Source organism: Suillus bovinus (genome assembly GCF_016758785.1).
Source record: "Suillus bovinus strain UH-Sbo-P2 chromosome Unknown EDB93scaffold_12, whole genome shotgun sequence".
Taxonomy (NCBI): Eukaryota; Fungi; Basidiomycota; class Agaricomycetes; order Boletales; family Suillaceae; genus Suillus; species Suillus bovinus.
The window spans coordinates 380,593-397,337 of NW_024542068.1; the positions used below are offsets into that span (position 1 = coordinate 380,593).

The following is a 16,745-nucleotide window of genomic DNA, read 5'->3' on the forward strand; positions in this document are numbered from 1 at the left end:
CGAAAGGAGGGACATTGTTGTCTTTTCTGCGTTGTGTGGCTTAGGAGGAGTGTCACTACGGTACTATGACGTAGACCGTACTTGAGTACTTAAGTAACTGTGCAACGGGTGACCGGTGACATCTTATAATACATTCTGTGAGAACCGCCCGCCCCTTGTCTTACTACTCTATTGAAGGTCCTCAAAAGCTCACTCGACCGTTCTTCATTCTCACCTGTACATAATGTCGAGCGACCAGGACCGCAAGGACCGTGTACCATCTCCTACTGACAGCTCTTCCCGTGGGAACGTAGTTGACCATACCGCCCCTCATGGTAAGTCCAGACCCCATTGAATTGAACCCATTCTCACCATGTCTGAAGTCACAGAAGAGTCGGTATTGAGGAGGAACGGGCAAGAGTTTGCTGGCCCAAAGAACCACATGATCAACGTCCAGCCTTTGAAACGCAGCGAGATGCAGGTCAGTAACACCATATCTTCGGCAATCTAGATCATCATTTGACAGCTTTTGTTTAGCCATCATATGCACAAGACCTCGGTACTGGGGAGGTACGTCTGCTTCCCTATGCCATACATCTATCTCCTCACATTAGCATAGGTCACTCATGGCTTCTACGGGTCATTCCTGCAAAGTCTTGGCGCTTGTGTCGGGTTCTGTGGTGCTATTCCTTGCTGCCCTCTCCCAAATCCATTCCGAAATGTCCAGCAAGGTATGTACTGCACTCTTCAATGTTCAAATCATGTTCTGACTAGGACTCCGAATTAAGGTTCGGTCGGTCTGGTTACACGGTTTGGCCACTTCTACAAATCAGTCGACCCCGGTCTCGTACAAGTCAATGTCTGTACGGAAGACTTGCGTATTGTCGATGTCAAAATTCAAATCAGCCCTATTGGCAGGCAAACAGTCATCACTCGTGATAATGTCAATGTCGAAATGTGCGCTAATTTTATATTTATATTCCACTTCCATTAATTAATCATTACGACATTGTGCAGTGACTCTGTCATCTACTTTCAGATCATAAATCCTTATCGTGCTGCCTTTGGAATCAGTGACCTACGTCAGGCACTCACCGAACGTGCTCAAACCACCTTGAGGCACGTCGTCGGTGCTCGTGCAGTCCAAAGTGTCGTAACCGAGCGCGAGGCCATCGCCTTCGAGATTGCTGAAATCGTCGGTGACGTCGCCGATAAATGGGGCGTTGCCATTGAAGGCATCCTGATCAAGGATATCATCTTCAGCCCAGAAGTCTCCGCCTCTCTCTCTTCTGCTGCGCAGCAGAAGCGTATCGGAGAGTCCAAGGTCATTGCAGCCCGCGCAGAAGTTGATTCTGCTCGCCTTATGCGCCAAGCAGCCGATATCCTCGCATCACCAGCTGCCATGCAAATCCGTCAGCTTGAGGCTCTACAGCAGATGGCCAAGTCTGGTAACACCAAGGTTGTTTTCGTTCCTATGCAACTCCAAAGCGATGTTGTTGGTAGACTCGCCTCCAGCAGTAATGCTGAGGCATCTGGGTCTGGACTGCGTGACGAAGTGGGCGACTCCCTTACCGGCACAGGTCGTGCAGGTCTTCTAGCCAGCATCGCGGATGTATAATTCTCTACTTATCTTGATTATAGTGAACAGTTCACATTCTGTTGTTCCATCTATTCAATGTATTTTCACGGATATCTTATTAGCCCTGTTTGTTCATGACTCGATGCCTTTTGTCTTCCTTATCTCTCCGTTTTGTACGACCGTCGTTATGCCTTAATGTTATTTGATGATTTAACGTATGCGTGCAGGATTCTACCGCAATAATTACTTCCAAGTGCATAGCAGTATAAGACAAACAGGTAAAGGTAGTAACTGAAGTGGGTACTACTGTAAAATTTGTTGGCTGGTACTACTTTAGACAGGATGTATGTATGTAGACTTCATTCTTTCACCGACTTATGCGAAATAAAGACAAATCAAAAAACAGATAGAGACAAAAGAGGAGAAGGTAGCAGAGGGAATTGAAACAAATCGGAATAGGCACATCTCGAGAGCGAATAACGGGTAACCGACAATAGGAGCATGACCCAGCTCATGATCCAGTGTGATAGTGTGTCGTGGTCCAAGGCAAATGGACAAACAAAACGAAACCAGGAGATGAAATTGAGCAGCGAAATCAAAAAAGGGATTTGAATGGGGGCACGTGGCGAAGGCGGGGACCGTTCCGAGCAACGCTGCTCAAGACGACGACGGATGCGTGTTATGCTGGTCCAAATCCAGGCTTGCAAGCGTGCCATTAAGATCGTGGATGGGATCGTGTTCCTGCACATCGTACTGACTCGAACGTCCTTGTGATGATGTCTGGCTGGAATTCGGCCGAGAGATTGGTTCTTGGCGCGTCATGCAACGCCCAGCCTCAAACGCCTTGGCAGAGCCATCTAGGAATGGAGCATATCGCTGGGACCCACTTGGCGTACGTACAGGGGGAACGGGTCTCTCATTGGAATGGGAAGCTGCAGCCTTAAATTCCATAATGCTATCATAGCGCGACGCGTGGTTCATGGAATGGGGCAGCAGATCGTAGCTGTCGGAACCTCTCCGCGTGTACATATTCGGGTCCGGGGAGAAAGGAGAGAACGTGGACGTGAGATGCGATCTATGATGTTCCACAGAACTCATGTTTGATGGTGGGCGAGGTCCGGACCCCCCTGAATATACATCGTACGGCAGTTGACTGTCAGAGAGTGGTTGGTTCATGATGAGCGACCTTAGTTTTTCCTCAGAGTATCCACTGCCTTTCGCAGCGTCGATATAATAGTTCGATGCATCACTTCCACCACCCGATTGACCTTGGCCTGACAGACCAAGCCTCTGCAAGAGTTGAATCGCCTGTTCTGGCGTCATCTGACTCTGAGCAACCTGGCCCTGCGTAGATGCCATCTGAGCCTGGAACTGGGCTTGGAGTGCAGCGGCCTGGGCTGCCTGGGCGGCGGCTTGCGCAGCTTTATCTATGACATCACTATTAGTCAGTTGGGCGTGTTACAACACCCGAAGACGCACATTGACTTCTACCCCAGCTCAACCGAATTCTACTCCCTCCGATAGGAAATCCCTGCATCTTCTCGATAGCCCGCTCTGCATCAGCCTTTCGAACGAACTGAACAAAGCCACAATGTTTGCCGACGGGCACCTTCACCTGCACAGATACGGCTACATGAGCCTCCCACCAATAGTACAAAAATAAAGCTCTCACGTAGTGAATCTCGCCGAACGGTGTAAAGAACGTCCGCAAGGTCTCTTCAGAAATTAAAGGCGACAACCCACCGACGAAAACAGTAGTGTTGTAGGGGTCGGTAGAAGTGAGCTGCTCGCCATTCGGTCCGATGAGGTTGCCAAGGATGGCACGCGCTTGAGCGTGGTGTTTCCATGACTCTTCGGAGATGATGTACCGCGGTGCCCCAGAATGATCTTGTAAGTCATGCGCCGAACCAGAAGGAACGATGCCTTTGGCGTTATTGATGGAGCCACCGTTAGCATATTGGTGAGCGAGGGCAAGAACATTGTTGGGGAGACCAAGCATCTCATCCGACGGCATCGAAGACAAGGCTCCTGAAGATGTAGTTGTGCTGACCTCGGATCCAAGCGAAGGAATAGAACTCGAGCTGCTCAACGTTGACCCCGAAGCGGAGGAACCACTGGGCACGCCGGCCAACGAAGACGAAGATCCAGCGCTCGTCGAAGCTGCCATAGGTGCAGACACGCTCCTTGGCTGACCGAGCGGGAGAGCTACAGTCACTGTATTTGGGCGCTGATCAGAAGTAGGGGAACCAGGAAACTGAATTTGGGGAAGATCCGTCGGCATAGGAGGCGGCTTGAATTTAGCCGTGGCAGGAGATATTCGCACTGGAAGAAGAATCATGTTGTTAACTTGACCGAAGTAGGATACGAAGATGACTGACTTGGGCGTGAAAGGCAATATAGGCCATGCATCTCTATCAGCGCACGCTGTTGGTCCGCTTCCTCGGTAAATCTGTGTGGGAAGGGGACTATGAGTTTGTTCATCTAGTTGTACGACAGACGCACCGTACAAAGCCATACCCTCGCGATATACCAGTTACAGGGTCAAGCATGATCTTGGCACTCTTGCAACTCAAGAAAGGTCGAATGAACTTGGGCTCGCGATCATTCCGTAGGCCAAGAACTGGATTTCGAAACACGGCCACAAGGTCTGAATTGGATGTTTCTGGCGCAAGATCACCAACAAATATGCTGTACTCTTTCGGGAACTGTGGTTGTGCCGTAGGGACAATTACACCAGCTGTTTGGAAAGAAGGCGTAGTTGAACCGGCAGGAACAGAAGAAGCCCAGTTAAGAACAAAGGGTTTGTTCGAGTTTGGCATAGTGACTGGCTGCGTACTCCCGCCGCCGTTAACTTGGTTGAGAACAGAAGAAGCGATAGCTGGCGAGGGGAACGTGAGATAGCAGTAACCAGAGTTGTTGGTCGGTTGAGGAGCGACAGTGTCTGGGACGGGGTTTGGAACTTTGACGGTGACTGGGTCCCAACCCATCAGAGCACAAACCTGTTTTGCGTATTCTTCGTCCATCCAAGGTTCGAGCTCGCCCCACCAGAGAGTAGAGCGTAGTACGTTTGGGCCAGGGTTGGAGTTGGCAGGCAGAGCAAGATCACTTGACGGGACAAGCAATTGAAGCTGGCGTTGTAGATACCCTTCACGCTCAGCGTCGGAGGGGGCGTTGTAGTAAGTGGTGTTGATAGAGAGAGCGGCGGGCGAGCTGCTGTGGGGGACGGGAGGAGGACGGTGGTGGTTAGAGGATGAGAAGTGTTGGGTAGATGTGTGCCTATTTGGGGCGACTTGAAATGCTTCTGGGATTATTCCAATACTGCTGTATTCCTTGTCTGGATGAATACCAATAGAGTGGGGTATTAATGCCGAATTGCTCGTGTTGGGAAGGTAGACACCTAATCCGTTGGAAATGCGTCGATCTCCTGAAGGATGGGTAGGAGAATTGGGAGGGTAGTGATTAGACATGCGGTGGTCGATTTCTACGGCTGAACGAGAGTACGCCACACCTGGAGGATAGCTAAAGTCGTGAAAGTCAATACGAGACATATCTGAGCGTTAATCGAGAGGTAAGTTAGGTCTGGAACAACTAATGGGAAATCGCGCACAATTACGACGAGAGGGAGATCAAAGGACAAATGAAAGTAGGAAACTGTGGGCAAAAAGTGGATAGCGGAAGGCAAATGTGCTCTGAAAAAATGTGAAAGAAAAAGCGAATAAAAAACGACTGCAAGAGAGCAATAGAAATAGAAAATAAGACTGATTGATAGCGATGCAATGCAAGACGAAATGCAACGAAGATTGTTTTAGTGTCTTGTAAGATAGATGGCAACTGGGAGCACGTCGAGCACGTCGAGCACGTCGATGAGAATAAAGAAACTGGACGTACTAGAAGTCTCGTGGCAGAGTAAAGATTGTACTAGTAGCTGTCTGATTAGCTTTGGGCCAGTATAGTGGTAGAGCGGAGTACAATTTAGCGTTTGAGACTCATTTTTACTGATGATGATCGTGGACCTTGAACTAATGTCTCGGTCAGGTCACTGCTGTCGAGCACACCAAATGCCCATTATTCGACCCATTCATGCATGAAGGGATCGCACGTACCTGCAGCTTACTACTTTCTGCTTTACATCTCATCAAGTCGTCAGTAGTGGTGGCATCTTGCTAGGCACAGCCGGCACTCACCTAATCCAGGTAACAATGGCTACCTCGAACAAGGAAAAATGTTCAAGAAAAACGTTAGTCTGGGCCCTCCTCGCCCTTTTGTGAAGCGGCTGATTCAGTAAGAGTCTTCAACAAAAGTTAATGTGGGTCCATATTTACGCTTTAATAGTGGCGGTGTCTGATAGGCGCCCAGGTCCCCTCGATTAGTAGATCAACAAGTGTGTTCTCATCCTCTGTCTCTGAACTTTTGGACACTCATGATGTTACCTTGCACCGTATCGACTATCCATCATACAAATGATCAGATCATGTTCTGCCGCATCCGAGTCTGATCATCCCATAATTCGGACTCTTTGTCTCCGGCGAATCATGGCCTATCGTCAGCTACGCCGCATCAGTGCTAGAGTCTAGTTGGAAACCGCGGTCGCGTCTTATCTACAGCAGTGCAGATGGCAACTTCTGTACTTGCAACTTGGCTTTCGCAACTCACAGTTATAGAATATTGCTGTGTCGCCGAGGTTTGCGGCCATCAGGCCTCCTCAGGTTCGGCAAGTCATTACCAGATGATACTTTTAGATGAGTCTCGGGTAGTACTTGTACCGTATCACTGCGACGGTACTTTGTGTCTTGTTCGGTGACTGAGGAAATTCACTCTACCGCTCCAGCTTGGAGATTAATGTTCATATACTTCAAGTTATCTTGTACTTATCAGTTTCCTCTGTTTATTATCCATGCGGGATTATGATTATTATGACATACAATGTAATGATACATGATTTTCATCCCTGGGCCTTATGTAATCCCACCGGAACTTTTGGTTGCACTGCAACGACAATTTCAAAACACAGCTCTGTAACAAAAACTGCTTTAACTTAGTACTGGCGGTAGGCATATTCAAGCCATGCCTATCCGCCGTCTATCTGTTTCAGCAGAGCATGGAAATCCACCTCAGAGCTCAAACAGAGCCCATAGAAGTAACGACTCTCACCATATGCTCACAGGAAACGGCGGGTCAATCCATCCGCCTTCCATAGCTTACTCGGGCGCGTCTGCTACTCCGCAACAGAAGATGGTAGTACAAGCCCTTATAAACAACAGAATAAAGAATAAAGTAGGTCACTTATCCACCTGGACCATTTGATCAACTCTGACTTGTCATATTACGCAAAAGCTACCAATCCATTCCGGCCTTTCTCTGGATATTGTCGAATCGGATCCTGCGACACAGAAGGCAGTATGCGCGTTGGTGGAGATCGCGCACGACTCATTAGACATCATAGCTTGGTCGCTAAGCGAGCTGCTCGAACGACTTGCAAAGGTACTTTTGCGACTTCTGGTGTAAGATGGTGCTTATATGCGCATTATTACAGCAAGTCGATGCAGACGGACAAATGACTACAGAAGCATTGCAGTCTCAACTATTTATCTTGAAGATTTTGTCGGTATGCATGACATCAAGATGGAATCACCGACATGAACAGGACGACGCGCGATCCGCTCGCGGGCCTAAACCCCAGAATAGCAGCCAGACTCCTGGTCATGTTGAATCGCCAATGCCATCTTCGAGTCATCAGGGCAAGAGGATTCGCCAAGCTTCTACTGAGTTCTCCTCATCTACGCCACCCCCATGGACAGAGGCTTATCCTCTTGATGATAATTGTGCACGTTATATCCTGAGTGTGATGGTTCTCTACCTTCGTCAGACTGCAGCGCCGGAAGCTCGACTCATGTCGTCTTCAAACCTGGCTCCTGACGCGTCATTGCACGATTTCGAGTCAGTGGATTTACCGACGGAGTCATCGGCATTCGACGATTACACAGGAAACAATGGCCCTTTACTACCTGCTCACATATCTCATGGATCGAAGCCGATCCTGAAGCTCAGAAATTCATCCGCGTCATTCCAATCAGGTGCCAGCATAACCTCAGGGCACTGGCAGCTAGGTCGCACGTTCCAGTTCGAGAGAACTCATATGGCGCTCGTCAAATCCGCACTTGCGCTGAATCTTCTTATCAGCAAGTTTGCAGGACGAATCGTTTATCATCTCTCCGCGTCGAATTGGTTAGTTGTCTTCCACCGAATACGCCAGAAGATCCACTTCCTCGCCAACACAACGGAGGACAACCCCGACACGATCGATTTGCAGCTCATGACGCATAGCGCGATGGACAGAGCGCGACTCGTCCAAGTTCTGCATGAGCTTTCATCACTTCTTGTGAACATGAAACGACAAGCTCAGACAGCAGTTGCCATCCCATTACGTATGGCAATCTGGAATTGGATTGAGATGTGCCCACAGGAGTACAATGAAGCAGTGAGATCAAGAGGGAGACTCGAAGGCGCACCAGAGCGTGTCTTTGACCTCCTGCACTCCGCGAACGAACCTGGTCGGGAGCGTGCGCTTTGGCCGACATTGACAGTTCTTGCTTGTCTTGCTGCTGAGCGCCTGTCGCCAGACTATCAAATCGATGTTGATAGTCGTTCCATGAACTTCCCTACTCACAAATCTAGCCACAGGAGGGTGAGTCTGATGTAGAGTGACTATAACTTAATCTCACTTTTTTCATGAAGGATATCCGTTTCGTAGAGGACTTACTCAGACATTCAAACACAAATTCGAAGCTCTCCGACGTCTCATTTGTGTGCGCGATCGACATGTGTAGAGCTGGATTTAGGATATCGCCTGATGGCGAAATGCCCCTCAAACATATTGCAGCAGACATCTCGCATGAAATCAAGGTGATGGTGACATGTGTAGTCCAATCTGTCCCATTGCTAACTCTTTGTAGTCGACCTTGCAGAAGTCACCCGGGCAGAAGCCATTCTGGGACTCTTTTGATGAAATCGACGTCGCCACCTATGCTGAGGCACTTGTTGCTGTATTCCGTTTCCTGCCAGAAGAGGAATCGATATCATTGTTCTTGGATTGCCTGGAGCCTGAGCGGTCTGATGCAGTGAAGATTTGTGCTATCAAGGCTGCTACCACTCTGTCAATAGAGGTATGTACTTGAAATAGGGCAACAGCTTTTGGTCGCTGACCTTGTTTGTAGGCACCTCGTGTTCCTTGGCAGCAATCCTTGGAGAAACTTCAGTTCGCTATCTCACCGCGCTTGAGATGCATCTACAAGGTAATTATATACCCACCATATTTCAACAGCTTGTCGTTCTAATCCCTTTGACGTACAGACTTCTTCTATGCGGCTCAGCGAATACGACAGCGATGGGGCTATTCGTCGCGCAGCGTCTCGGCCCAAGGCTAAACGCTTCACGTCCGAAACACTGATTGACAAAGATCTCATGCTCCTTTCCATTCTTGCGCTGTTGCGGGCATCGCCCGATTACTATATCGCCAACATCGAAGACACAGATGTGGAAGGCTGGGATTCGATCTCTGCACGAGTCCATGACTCAGATACTGATACAGCTGTCAAAATATCGGCCGCGACATCGCACCAGCACCTCACAGATCTCTTCTTCAAGATGCCTCCGACTGACCCTTACTACAAAATGATCGAAGGGTGGATGAAAAACGCGATGTTGGTATAATGTTTGCTTGCATTTCGCGATTTTCTGACGTGTATTTGTAGGCCGATGTCGTTGATGTGCATCGCAAAGAGGCTGTTGCTGACTAGGCTCGATCCTGATAGCCAAAGACTATGGATACATGTTGCTCATCAACTTGTCGAATGTTACCATAGGAAAAGCGAGGTAAGTCGTCTTCTTTCGTTCATATAGACCACCTCAAGGATATTCTTGTGCAGGATAACCATGCTCATGGCATGCAATTCGACAAGGATCGTGTACCAGCTTTCGCGATGTGCGAGATCGCCTTCTTAGTATCCCTTACATCAGTTAGCAGTGATGTCTCGCAACTTGCTGCCCAAGGTCTTCGTCTCATCGCACAAGCTGAGCGGCAACCTGGAGCTCCTGTCAACCACGGCCTCACTGAAGAGGAACGCTCTAAGCGAAACCCCATATATGAACAGCTCGGTGACCCCGGCGTCATCATTGTTGGTGCGTGTCATTCACTTTCAATTTGTCCTTAGTGTAATCTTTGTTGCAGGGCGTGTCAGAGAGCAGAAACGTGTCAGAAAGCTCTTGCGTTTGGTCGCAAATTCGTCGCCCATCAACATCGCTGTTTGGGAAGAGTGCTTTTATAGATGGAGTGCTCTCTCAGAGTTTATCGTGCAGAATCCTCTGGCCGCAGCAGCAGCTTTCGACGATTCTCATTTGAGCAAGCATGAGCAGCTCATGACTCTCGAGGTATTTTCGCCTCCAAGGTATTTGCATTTATAGGGTTGACATTCGCACAGGACAAATTCATCCAATGGAGAAACCTCACGTTGTTCCTGGCCGCCTTCGGTGGTGTCACCGTACAAGAAAAGCACGACCCCGGTGCCCTTACTGCTGTGATCTCTCCTGAGTTTTTACTTGATGATATGCGTTCTCTGAGAGACCCGGCAGACCTTGTGGCTCTTTTCATCGAATTCCTGACCGGTGCCCTTATTGACGATGTCGTTCGCGTCCGGGAAGTTGCGCGTGAAGCTCTTGGGTCGGAACTTAGTCCTCGTCTCTTTTCAAAGTTATTCAGACATCTTGACGAGTGGGTACATTTTTCTTGGCAATATCTTGCAAGTCCGATGCAGTCATTTTGCCAGGATCACGCGGAACATTACGGCTGGAGCAGGACTGGAGTTCAAGGATGAATACGGATTATTCTTGGATCAGGTACGAGTTCGTGACTGGCGATTATAATCCAGGTTTAATCATTTTCTGTAGTTAATTTCGGTCTTGAAATCACTTGTTGAGAATGCACAAATGCCACCCGATGAAGCTCTCAGTATTGATCTAGGGTCGATCTTGCATATCCTCGTCGGATTTATCTCACGTTTCAGCGATCCAGTGTCGTATCGAATCCGGGTCAAGTTTTGCGCCCTCTGCGATAGCATCTGCCAACGCACAGACACGTTGACCTTGCGTAAGGACGACCTATCGCGCAATCGCATCATTGATATCGTGATGGATTGGTTCCAGGATCCAACATTGGTACGTCTACCCAGCTCTAGGTTTAGATTATCACTCAAATATTTCAGAACACCGACCCTGAAGCTGTCCAATTTCAGTACGACTTGAACTTTGCCTCTCTTCGCACAGTCGTCAAGCTCCTTGAACGCTTGAAACTCCAACCGATCGATACTAATTCCAATGACAACGATGACTATGGACACGTGGTGTCACGCTTGTTCATCCGATACTCCCATGGTTTGCTCAGAGCTCTGGACATATGCCAGTCTGATCCCATAGTAATTCGTTCGTAATATCAATTTGAGAATGAGACTAATCAATTTGAAGGTGCCCGACAGTACTTCAGACGTCCCGTCTCTGCAGAAGGTAATTTTCTGCGGTTTTGTTCCTGTTTATCAGCAATTCATATTTTATCAGAAAATGCTAGCTTCTCAGAGAGAAGCCGACATTCGTGATCTGGTCATTACAGGCCTCTCGCACCTCGTCACCTCAAACTCGGAGAACGCCGTCAAGCATTGCATTGCTTCTGCATATGACAGTGATATGAGGAAGCGGACCATCTTTGTCAACGTCTTTGCTCGAGTACTCGGGCAAGGCACCAAGTTCGAGGCGCAAGGAAATCCTGAATTGCAAGCACGCCGAGATCAACTGCGAGAGGTGTGTTCTTATCCCTCCATCTTCTTCACAGCACAGCTGACTCATATTTTTAGCTTGTCAAAGGATCTGACGTAGGGGTTATCTTTCTTGTATCACGATACGTAATCACGACCTTTATAGATGGTGCTTGCGATGGTAATATGCGAGTGTTGTCCTGCCAATGAGGTTGACATGATGATCTCCGTGCTAATGAATATATTCGACACGAGAGCGTCACTCGTTGCCTTGTTGAAAACAATGATTGACAGAGAAATAGCTCACACTTGTAAGTCAACCGTTTGCGCCTCAGAACTGACTACTCACCGAGTTCTACAGCTAGTGAGGTGGATCTTTTCCGTGGGAACTCGACATGCACGCGATTCCTCTCAGCATTTGCGCGTATACACGGGTACAACTATCTGCGAGGTCTGATCGTCCCTCTCGTCAAGACCATGACGTCTATGCCCGCAGGTCATGCATATGATCTAGACCCCACCAAGGCAACCCGAGATAAGGTTGAGCAAAATAGGAGGAACGTCGAGCTGGTTGCTCTGTCTTTCCTCGATATCATTACTTCCTCGGTCCCTGCCTTACCACCGTGTGTGATCACACAACTTTGGGCCCGCTGTCTACTTACGTCACTTCCAGGATGATTCGAGAAGTTTGCGCTCACCTTGCGAGATCGGTGTAAGCTGTCTTGCCTTCTCGAAGCGCTAGCGATGGCTGAAGAAATTTTAGTTATCAAGTTTGGCCGGAATCGAAGTTTGCTGCTCTTGGTGCTTTCATATTTCTTCGGTCAGTTAATTCATCCCAGCAAGCCAAGTGGTGCCAATTTTCTTTGCAGGTTTATTTCTCCCGCAATCGTCGCTCCAGAGATTGTTGATGTTACGGTGCCCAGAGATGATGGCGGAGTCATCCGCCGGGGCTTAATGGTAATAGCAAAGGTCATGCAGAACCTTGCCAACAACATTTTATTCGCGAAGGAGGCTCACATGCTTTGCTTGAACGATTTTTTGGGCCTAAACATCTCGAGTGTCACTCGTTATCTGAGCGAAGTCAACGTTAGTCCCATAACTACTGGTCATTCTAGGAGACTTACCATTCATAGAAATTCTCCTCTACTGCTATTGACGAGGAATCCACGGAGTGGTTGGGCACGACAGCCGACGACACTGACACAATTGTTCTTCATCGCTTTCTGGACAAGCATGCGGACAAGATCGGTAAAGAGTTACTCAGTTACGCCAAACTCAATGCCTCCGGAGAAGAAGATGCATCAACTGCTAATGCAAAGTCCGCATGGGAGCATCTCTGTAATTTACTTGTCGAACTGGAAGAAGTTCCTGAGGTTCCTCGTTTCTCAAAACATCCTAGGACCGAGCACCGGGAATTTATTGACCTGATGAATCGTTGTGCCCACCGCAGCGTTGAGTCTGTCCAGGATATCTTCGTAGCCGCAGATGTTCCTCTTGTCAGTATCATACATTCCGTCTTTTTATAATTGCTAATGTCAATACAGGACTTACCCGCTGTTTTTGTTCTGCGAGTTTGCCAGATTGATGTAGAAGCTCTGGACATTGAGTTGTTGATGTACCACAGCCTGAAGGTGCGCGACTTTAGAACTGCTTTGGTCATGACGTGCTGATGATGTCTACGCAATAGACATTACTGTCGCCCGCTTACGAAGACAGGAAGTTCGAGGTCATCTTAGATTGTACCTCGTTCACTTCGACCTCTGAGATACCAGCACAATGGCTAACCACCTGCTCCCAACTCATTCCGATTGATATCCGCCATCGTTTTCTAACCTACTATATCTTGAACCCTAATTCGCTTACCCAGAAGTATCTGAGGCGGATGTATAACATTTCCTCAGGTGGGAACATTTTCGCCCTCTTTTGATGAGCTTACGAACATTCTATATAGGAACCATGCTTTCGAGTGGGGTAAAGGCCTGCTCGTCAATTGCCGAACTCTTGCATTATGTCCCACGGGAAAGTCTTACTGCCCTCCAATATCCAAGTAAGCAAATATATGTTTGTATAAAAGGTTATTTTTCTCATCACTTCGTCAGCCTCTTTGGAGGAGGAATGTAGCACTGGCTTTACGGAGGTCACCATGAGGCAAGCCCACGAAATGCGCATGCCGGTCACTATGGAGGTTGCAGACACTCATGTCCGGGTTACTTCAGTATGTCATCACCCCTTTGACTGTAGGAAGCAACAACTAATTTGCGCGTCATAGATCCGCGCAGCTGTCATCTCTCCGAACTTGACCTGCAAGTCGACGGAAATTATTTCTCTTGCTGATGTTAGCGATGCCTACAACGTATCTACTGGCCTCGATCCCTACGAATTCATCATCCGCAGAAGCAAGCAAGGTGTAACGTCCTACTTCTCTTCACCACAGCGTGATAGCATCGTAAAGGTGAGATTAAGATAGTTGTTACAAAATGCCGTCGACGATTGATCTACTCCATAACCAGTCCATTCGTGCGGCCAAAAGTCAACTGAGGGATACACGCTACTTTCGCATGGATAGGTTCCCCAGATTCTCCAATATCTCCGCAACATTACTCCATGTAGGCATGCTCAACATCGATTCGGAAGATGAGGGACTTCGTGGAGCTGCCTATGACCTTTTGGGTGCTCTCTGTTCATATCTAAACTACGACAAGAACCCCATTATTGTGTCGAAGGGTGAGTAACTCCTTAAAATTATTTAATCCGCGCGTTCTGATTCGACATAGCGGGAATCATACCTGGAGAAATATCTACATTTGTCATTGGACTGAGTGATCGTTTGGCTGGCTTTGCACCTAAACTCACACTGGATTTCATCTCTGTCATATCCGCCGGCATGGACAAGGCCACCGCTGCTCAACGGATCACCTGTTTACAGTATATGAGCCCTTGGGTGAAGAACCTAGCAAAATTCTGCAATCCGACCAATTCACTGTACGAGCACTCGGGGGCGAGGCTGCGAGACTGCATTCGTTCGTTGATTGACCTCACCATCTCAGACCTAGAGGCAAGTCCAGATCAAATCATTAAGGTTTTTTTGAGTACTAATGGATTATAGATAAATTCCATGATCCATAAACACATCTGGATAGAAATCAGCCGTCAGGATTCGACTCTCGGCTACATAGTTCTCGAAGAGCTCATCCGTGCTGCGTCTGACGGCGGCGTTGGGTCCCGAAGATGTGAGACTATCGCAAGGTCAACTGCCGCCTTGTCATCCATCAACGTCAGGGGAAGAATTTTTTCAAAGTTAAGAAAAGCTCTTGGAAAAACCTCCCTTAAACCGTCCAAGACACTGCCAGAGAATGTCCACTGGAACGAGATCGCCACCCTTGCTCGTTTCGCGCTTGTAGCCAGCAACCACTCGAAACAAGCAGCATATGATCAACTATACATCCCCGACATCTTTCATATTGTTACGCTCATCGCAGGCACAGGACAGACGTTAGTTCGCAAGTCATTATATGGCGTAATCATGAACTTCCTTCAGTCTGTATACCTTATGCGAGCCGAGGATGCTAGCGCACCTGAACTGCGTCTCCTGATCGACGAGCTAATCAAAGTGGAGAACCTTACATTGTTCGGTCTCACTCGTCAGTCGTGCACCAGCGAATACTGCAGTTATGATCCTCCAAACGACAAGGCAATGATTGACTCTCAAGAATCTTTGACTCGTCTACTTGTCCGAGTGATGGAGGTTACGTCCGGCTCAAGAGGTGAGTTCTATGTTTGACACTGGATTGCTCAAAACAATGTGTCAGGCCTGCTCAACATCTGGCGCGCACGGTGGATGAGTCTAGCGACATCAACTGCATTTCAGTTACCAGCGGTCATCCAGTCACGCGCGTTTCTCGTCCTGGGCACTCTTGCAACATCCGACGTTGACGACGATCTAGTGTATCAGATGCTAGTGGCGTTCAAGAGCGCGCTGGGACAGTCCACAGAATCCGACACAATGGCGGTGGTCTGCATGCTGCGGTGCATTTGCAAAGTAGTACCTTCCCTAACTGAGGGTTCCCGGTATCTCTGCCAGATTTTCTGGTTAGCTGTCGCTTTGCTGCAATCCAGCTACGCTGCGTTTTATTCAGATGCTGCTGAGCTCATGCGCGCGACAGTCGAGACGCTGGAAAAGCATGGTGCCTTTGAGGGCAGTTCGATGCCACGTGTACTACTGGATGGTCGAGTTTCACTAGAAGACACTGCCTGTCAACTTGATCACTTGCTCTACCTCTCTTTCGACTCTAGCTTTTCCTTCACACTCGCCGCCATTATCTTCAAGGGTGTCCGCCACAATCACCTCAGATCCTCTGCGGAGCTCGTTCTGCGGAGTTTGCTGTTAGTCACCACACAATGTGATAGACAAATTGAGTATGGCTCCGCTTCAGGCCTGTGTCCAGATGCACTTGGTTACTTCATCGCCTTGCTCCCCTTCTGCACGACACACGAGGCTTATGTACAACTCCTACAAGACTGTAAAGGGGAAGAGTTTTTGCCAGCATCCAACTCCTCTCGCCCACGTCAAAATGATCTCGTTCCTCGCGTTTCCGTCGAATTGCTGTCTCTGACAGATAGCACTTCCGCACTTTTCACCGTCTCGTTTGCGAGCACATTGTTGACCACTGCACAAGGTGACGATGCCGAGACCGAGATATTGTATAATTTGCTGGCAGATATCGGCGTTGCACACCCTGAAACAGTTTCAATTATGTAAGTCCTAATTTATGATCAACCTTCTTGTGCTGATAGTTGTCTATAAGCTACGACATCCTGCAGGACAGGATCAAAGATGCTTTCGCCAATTCTTCCAATGCTGCAATCATTCGAGCTGTGACAAGCATCTTCCGCAATGCACAGGACTCACTGCGCCTGGGATCAATACACTCCATGTCTGTATCTACGCTCAGCACGGTGGATGAAGGCAATTCAGCGCAAAGCCTGAAACAAAAATTGGAAGATTTGGGTATGGAAGGCCTCACAACGAGCTTCCAGTTCTTGACTCCCAATCGAATTCATTGGTCGAAGATTGCTGCTTGGATATCTGAACTAATTCTAAAAATTGTTGGCCTGGAATAATCTTTCAGCAGAATGCATTTTCTTCATGGACCGTTATGTATAGAGCATGTATTGTACTTCTAACTTGCATCGTTTCAGGTCTGTCTTCCACACATACATATAATTACACTGATTGCTAGTATTATTACTGCTAATGCCGTGTCATTCCACGACACAGGGTACGCATACGATTGAATACATATCATTATTATCTTGCTTCACTGTGTCAGCGTGCTGGCAGATCAAGATCTCAGCGTTCCCACGACATCTATATATTGTTGCCATTC

The 16,745-nt window shown here is 48.2% G+C and overlaps 3 protein-coding genes across 3 annotated transcripts; 2 read left to right on the forward strand and 1 right to left on the reverse strand.

Annotated features, from left to right (window-relative positions):
• Positions 1–223: 223 nt before the first annotated feature.
• On the forward strand, positions 224–1,597 carry EDB93DRAFT_1248025 (uncharacterized protein; the record flags this gene model as incomplete). Its single annotated transcript, XM_041452664.1, has 6 exons — positions 224–314; positions 363–460; positions 517–549; positions 599–710; positions 768–936; positions 997–1,597. The coding sequence occupies 6 exons, from the start codon at positions 224–226 to the stop codon at positions 1,595–1,597; spliced, it is 1,104 nt and encodes a 367-aa protein (XP_041310219.1).
• Positions 1,598–2,215: 618 nt separating this feature from the next.
• Positions 2,216–5,106, reverse strand: EDB93DRAFT_1248026 (uncharacterized protein; the record flags this gene model as incomplete). Its single annotated transcript, XM_041452665.1, has 4 exons — positions 2,216–2,985; positions 3,038–3,880; positions 3,937–4,007; positions 4,061–5,106. The coding sequence occupies 4 exons, from the start codon at positions 5,104–5,106 to the stop codon at positions 2,216–2,218; spliced, it is 2,730 nt and encodes a 909-aa protein (XP_041310220.1).
• Positions 5,107–6,622: 1,516 nt separating this feature from the next.
• Positions 6,623–16,722, forward strand: EDB93DRAFT_1131104 (uncharacterized protein; the record flags this gene model as incomplete). Its single annotated transcript, XM_041448948.1, has 33 exons — positions 6,623–6,832; positions 6,893–7,039; positions 7,092–8,243; positions 8,294–8,461; positions 8,512–8,721; positions 8,773–8,850; positions 8,909–9,258; positions 9,310–9,430; positions 9,484–9,736; positions 9,786–9,985; positions 10,036–10,325; positions 10,381–10,450; positions 10,502–10,768; positions 10,816–11,025; positions 11,075–11,113; positions 11,165–11,404; positions 11,458–11,475; positions 11,525–11,669; positions 11,720–11,981; positions 12,032–12,070; positions 12,122–12,178; positions 12,228–12,444; positions 12,492–12,854; positions 12,903–12,989; positions 13,046–13,259; positions 13,310–13,405; positions 13,458–13,573; positions 13,628–13,810; positions 13,869–14,082; positions 14,133–14,413; positions 14,465–15,122; positions 15,168–16,113; positions 16,164–16,722. The coding sequence occupies 33 exons, from the start codon at positions 6,623–6,625 to the stop codon at positions 16,477–16,479; spliced, it is 8,217 nt and encodes a 2,738-aa protein (XP_041310221.1). The 3' UTR covers positions 16,480–16,722.
• Between the last annotated feature and the right edge of the window lie 23 nt (positions 16,723–16,745).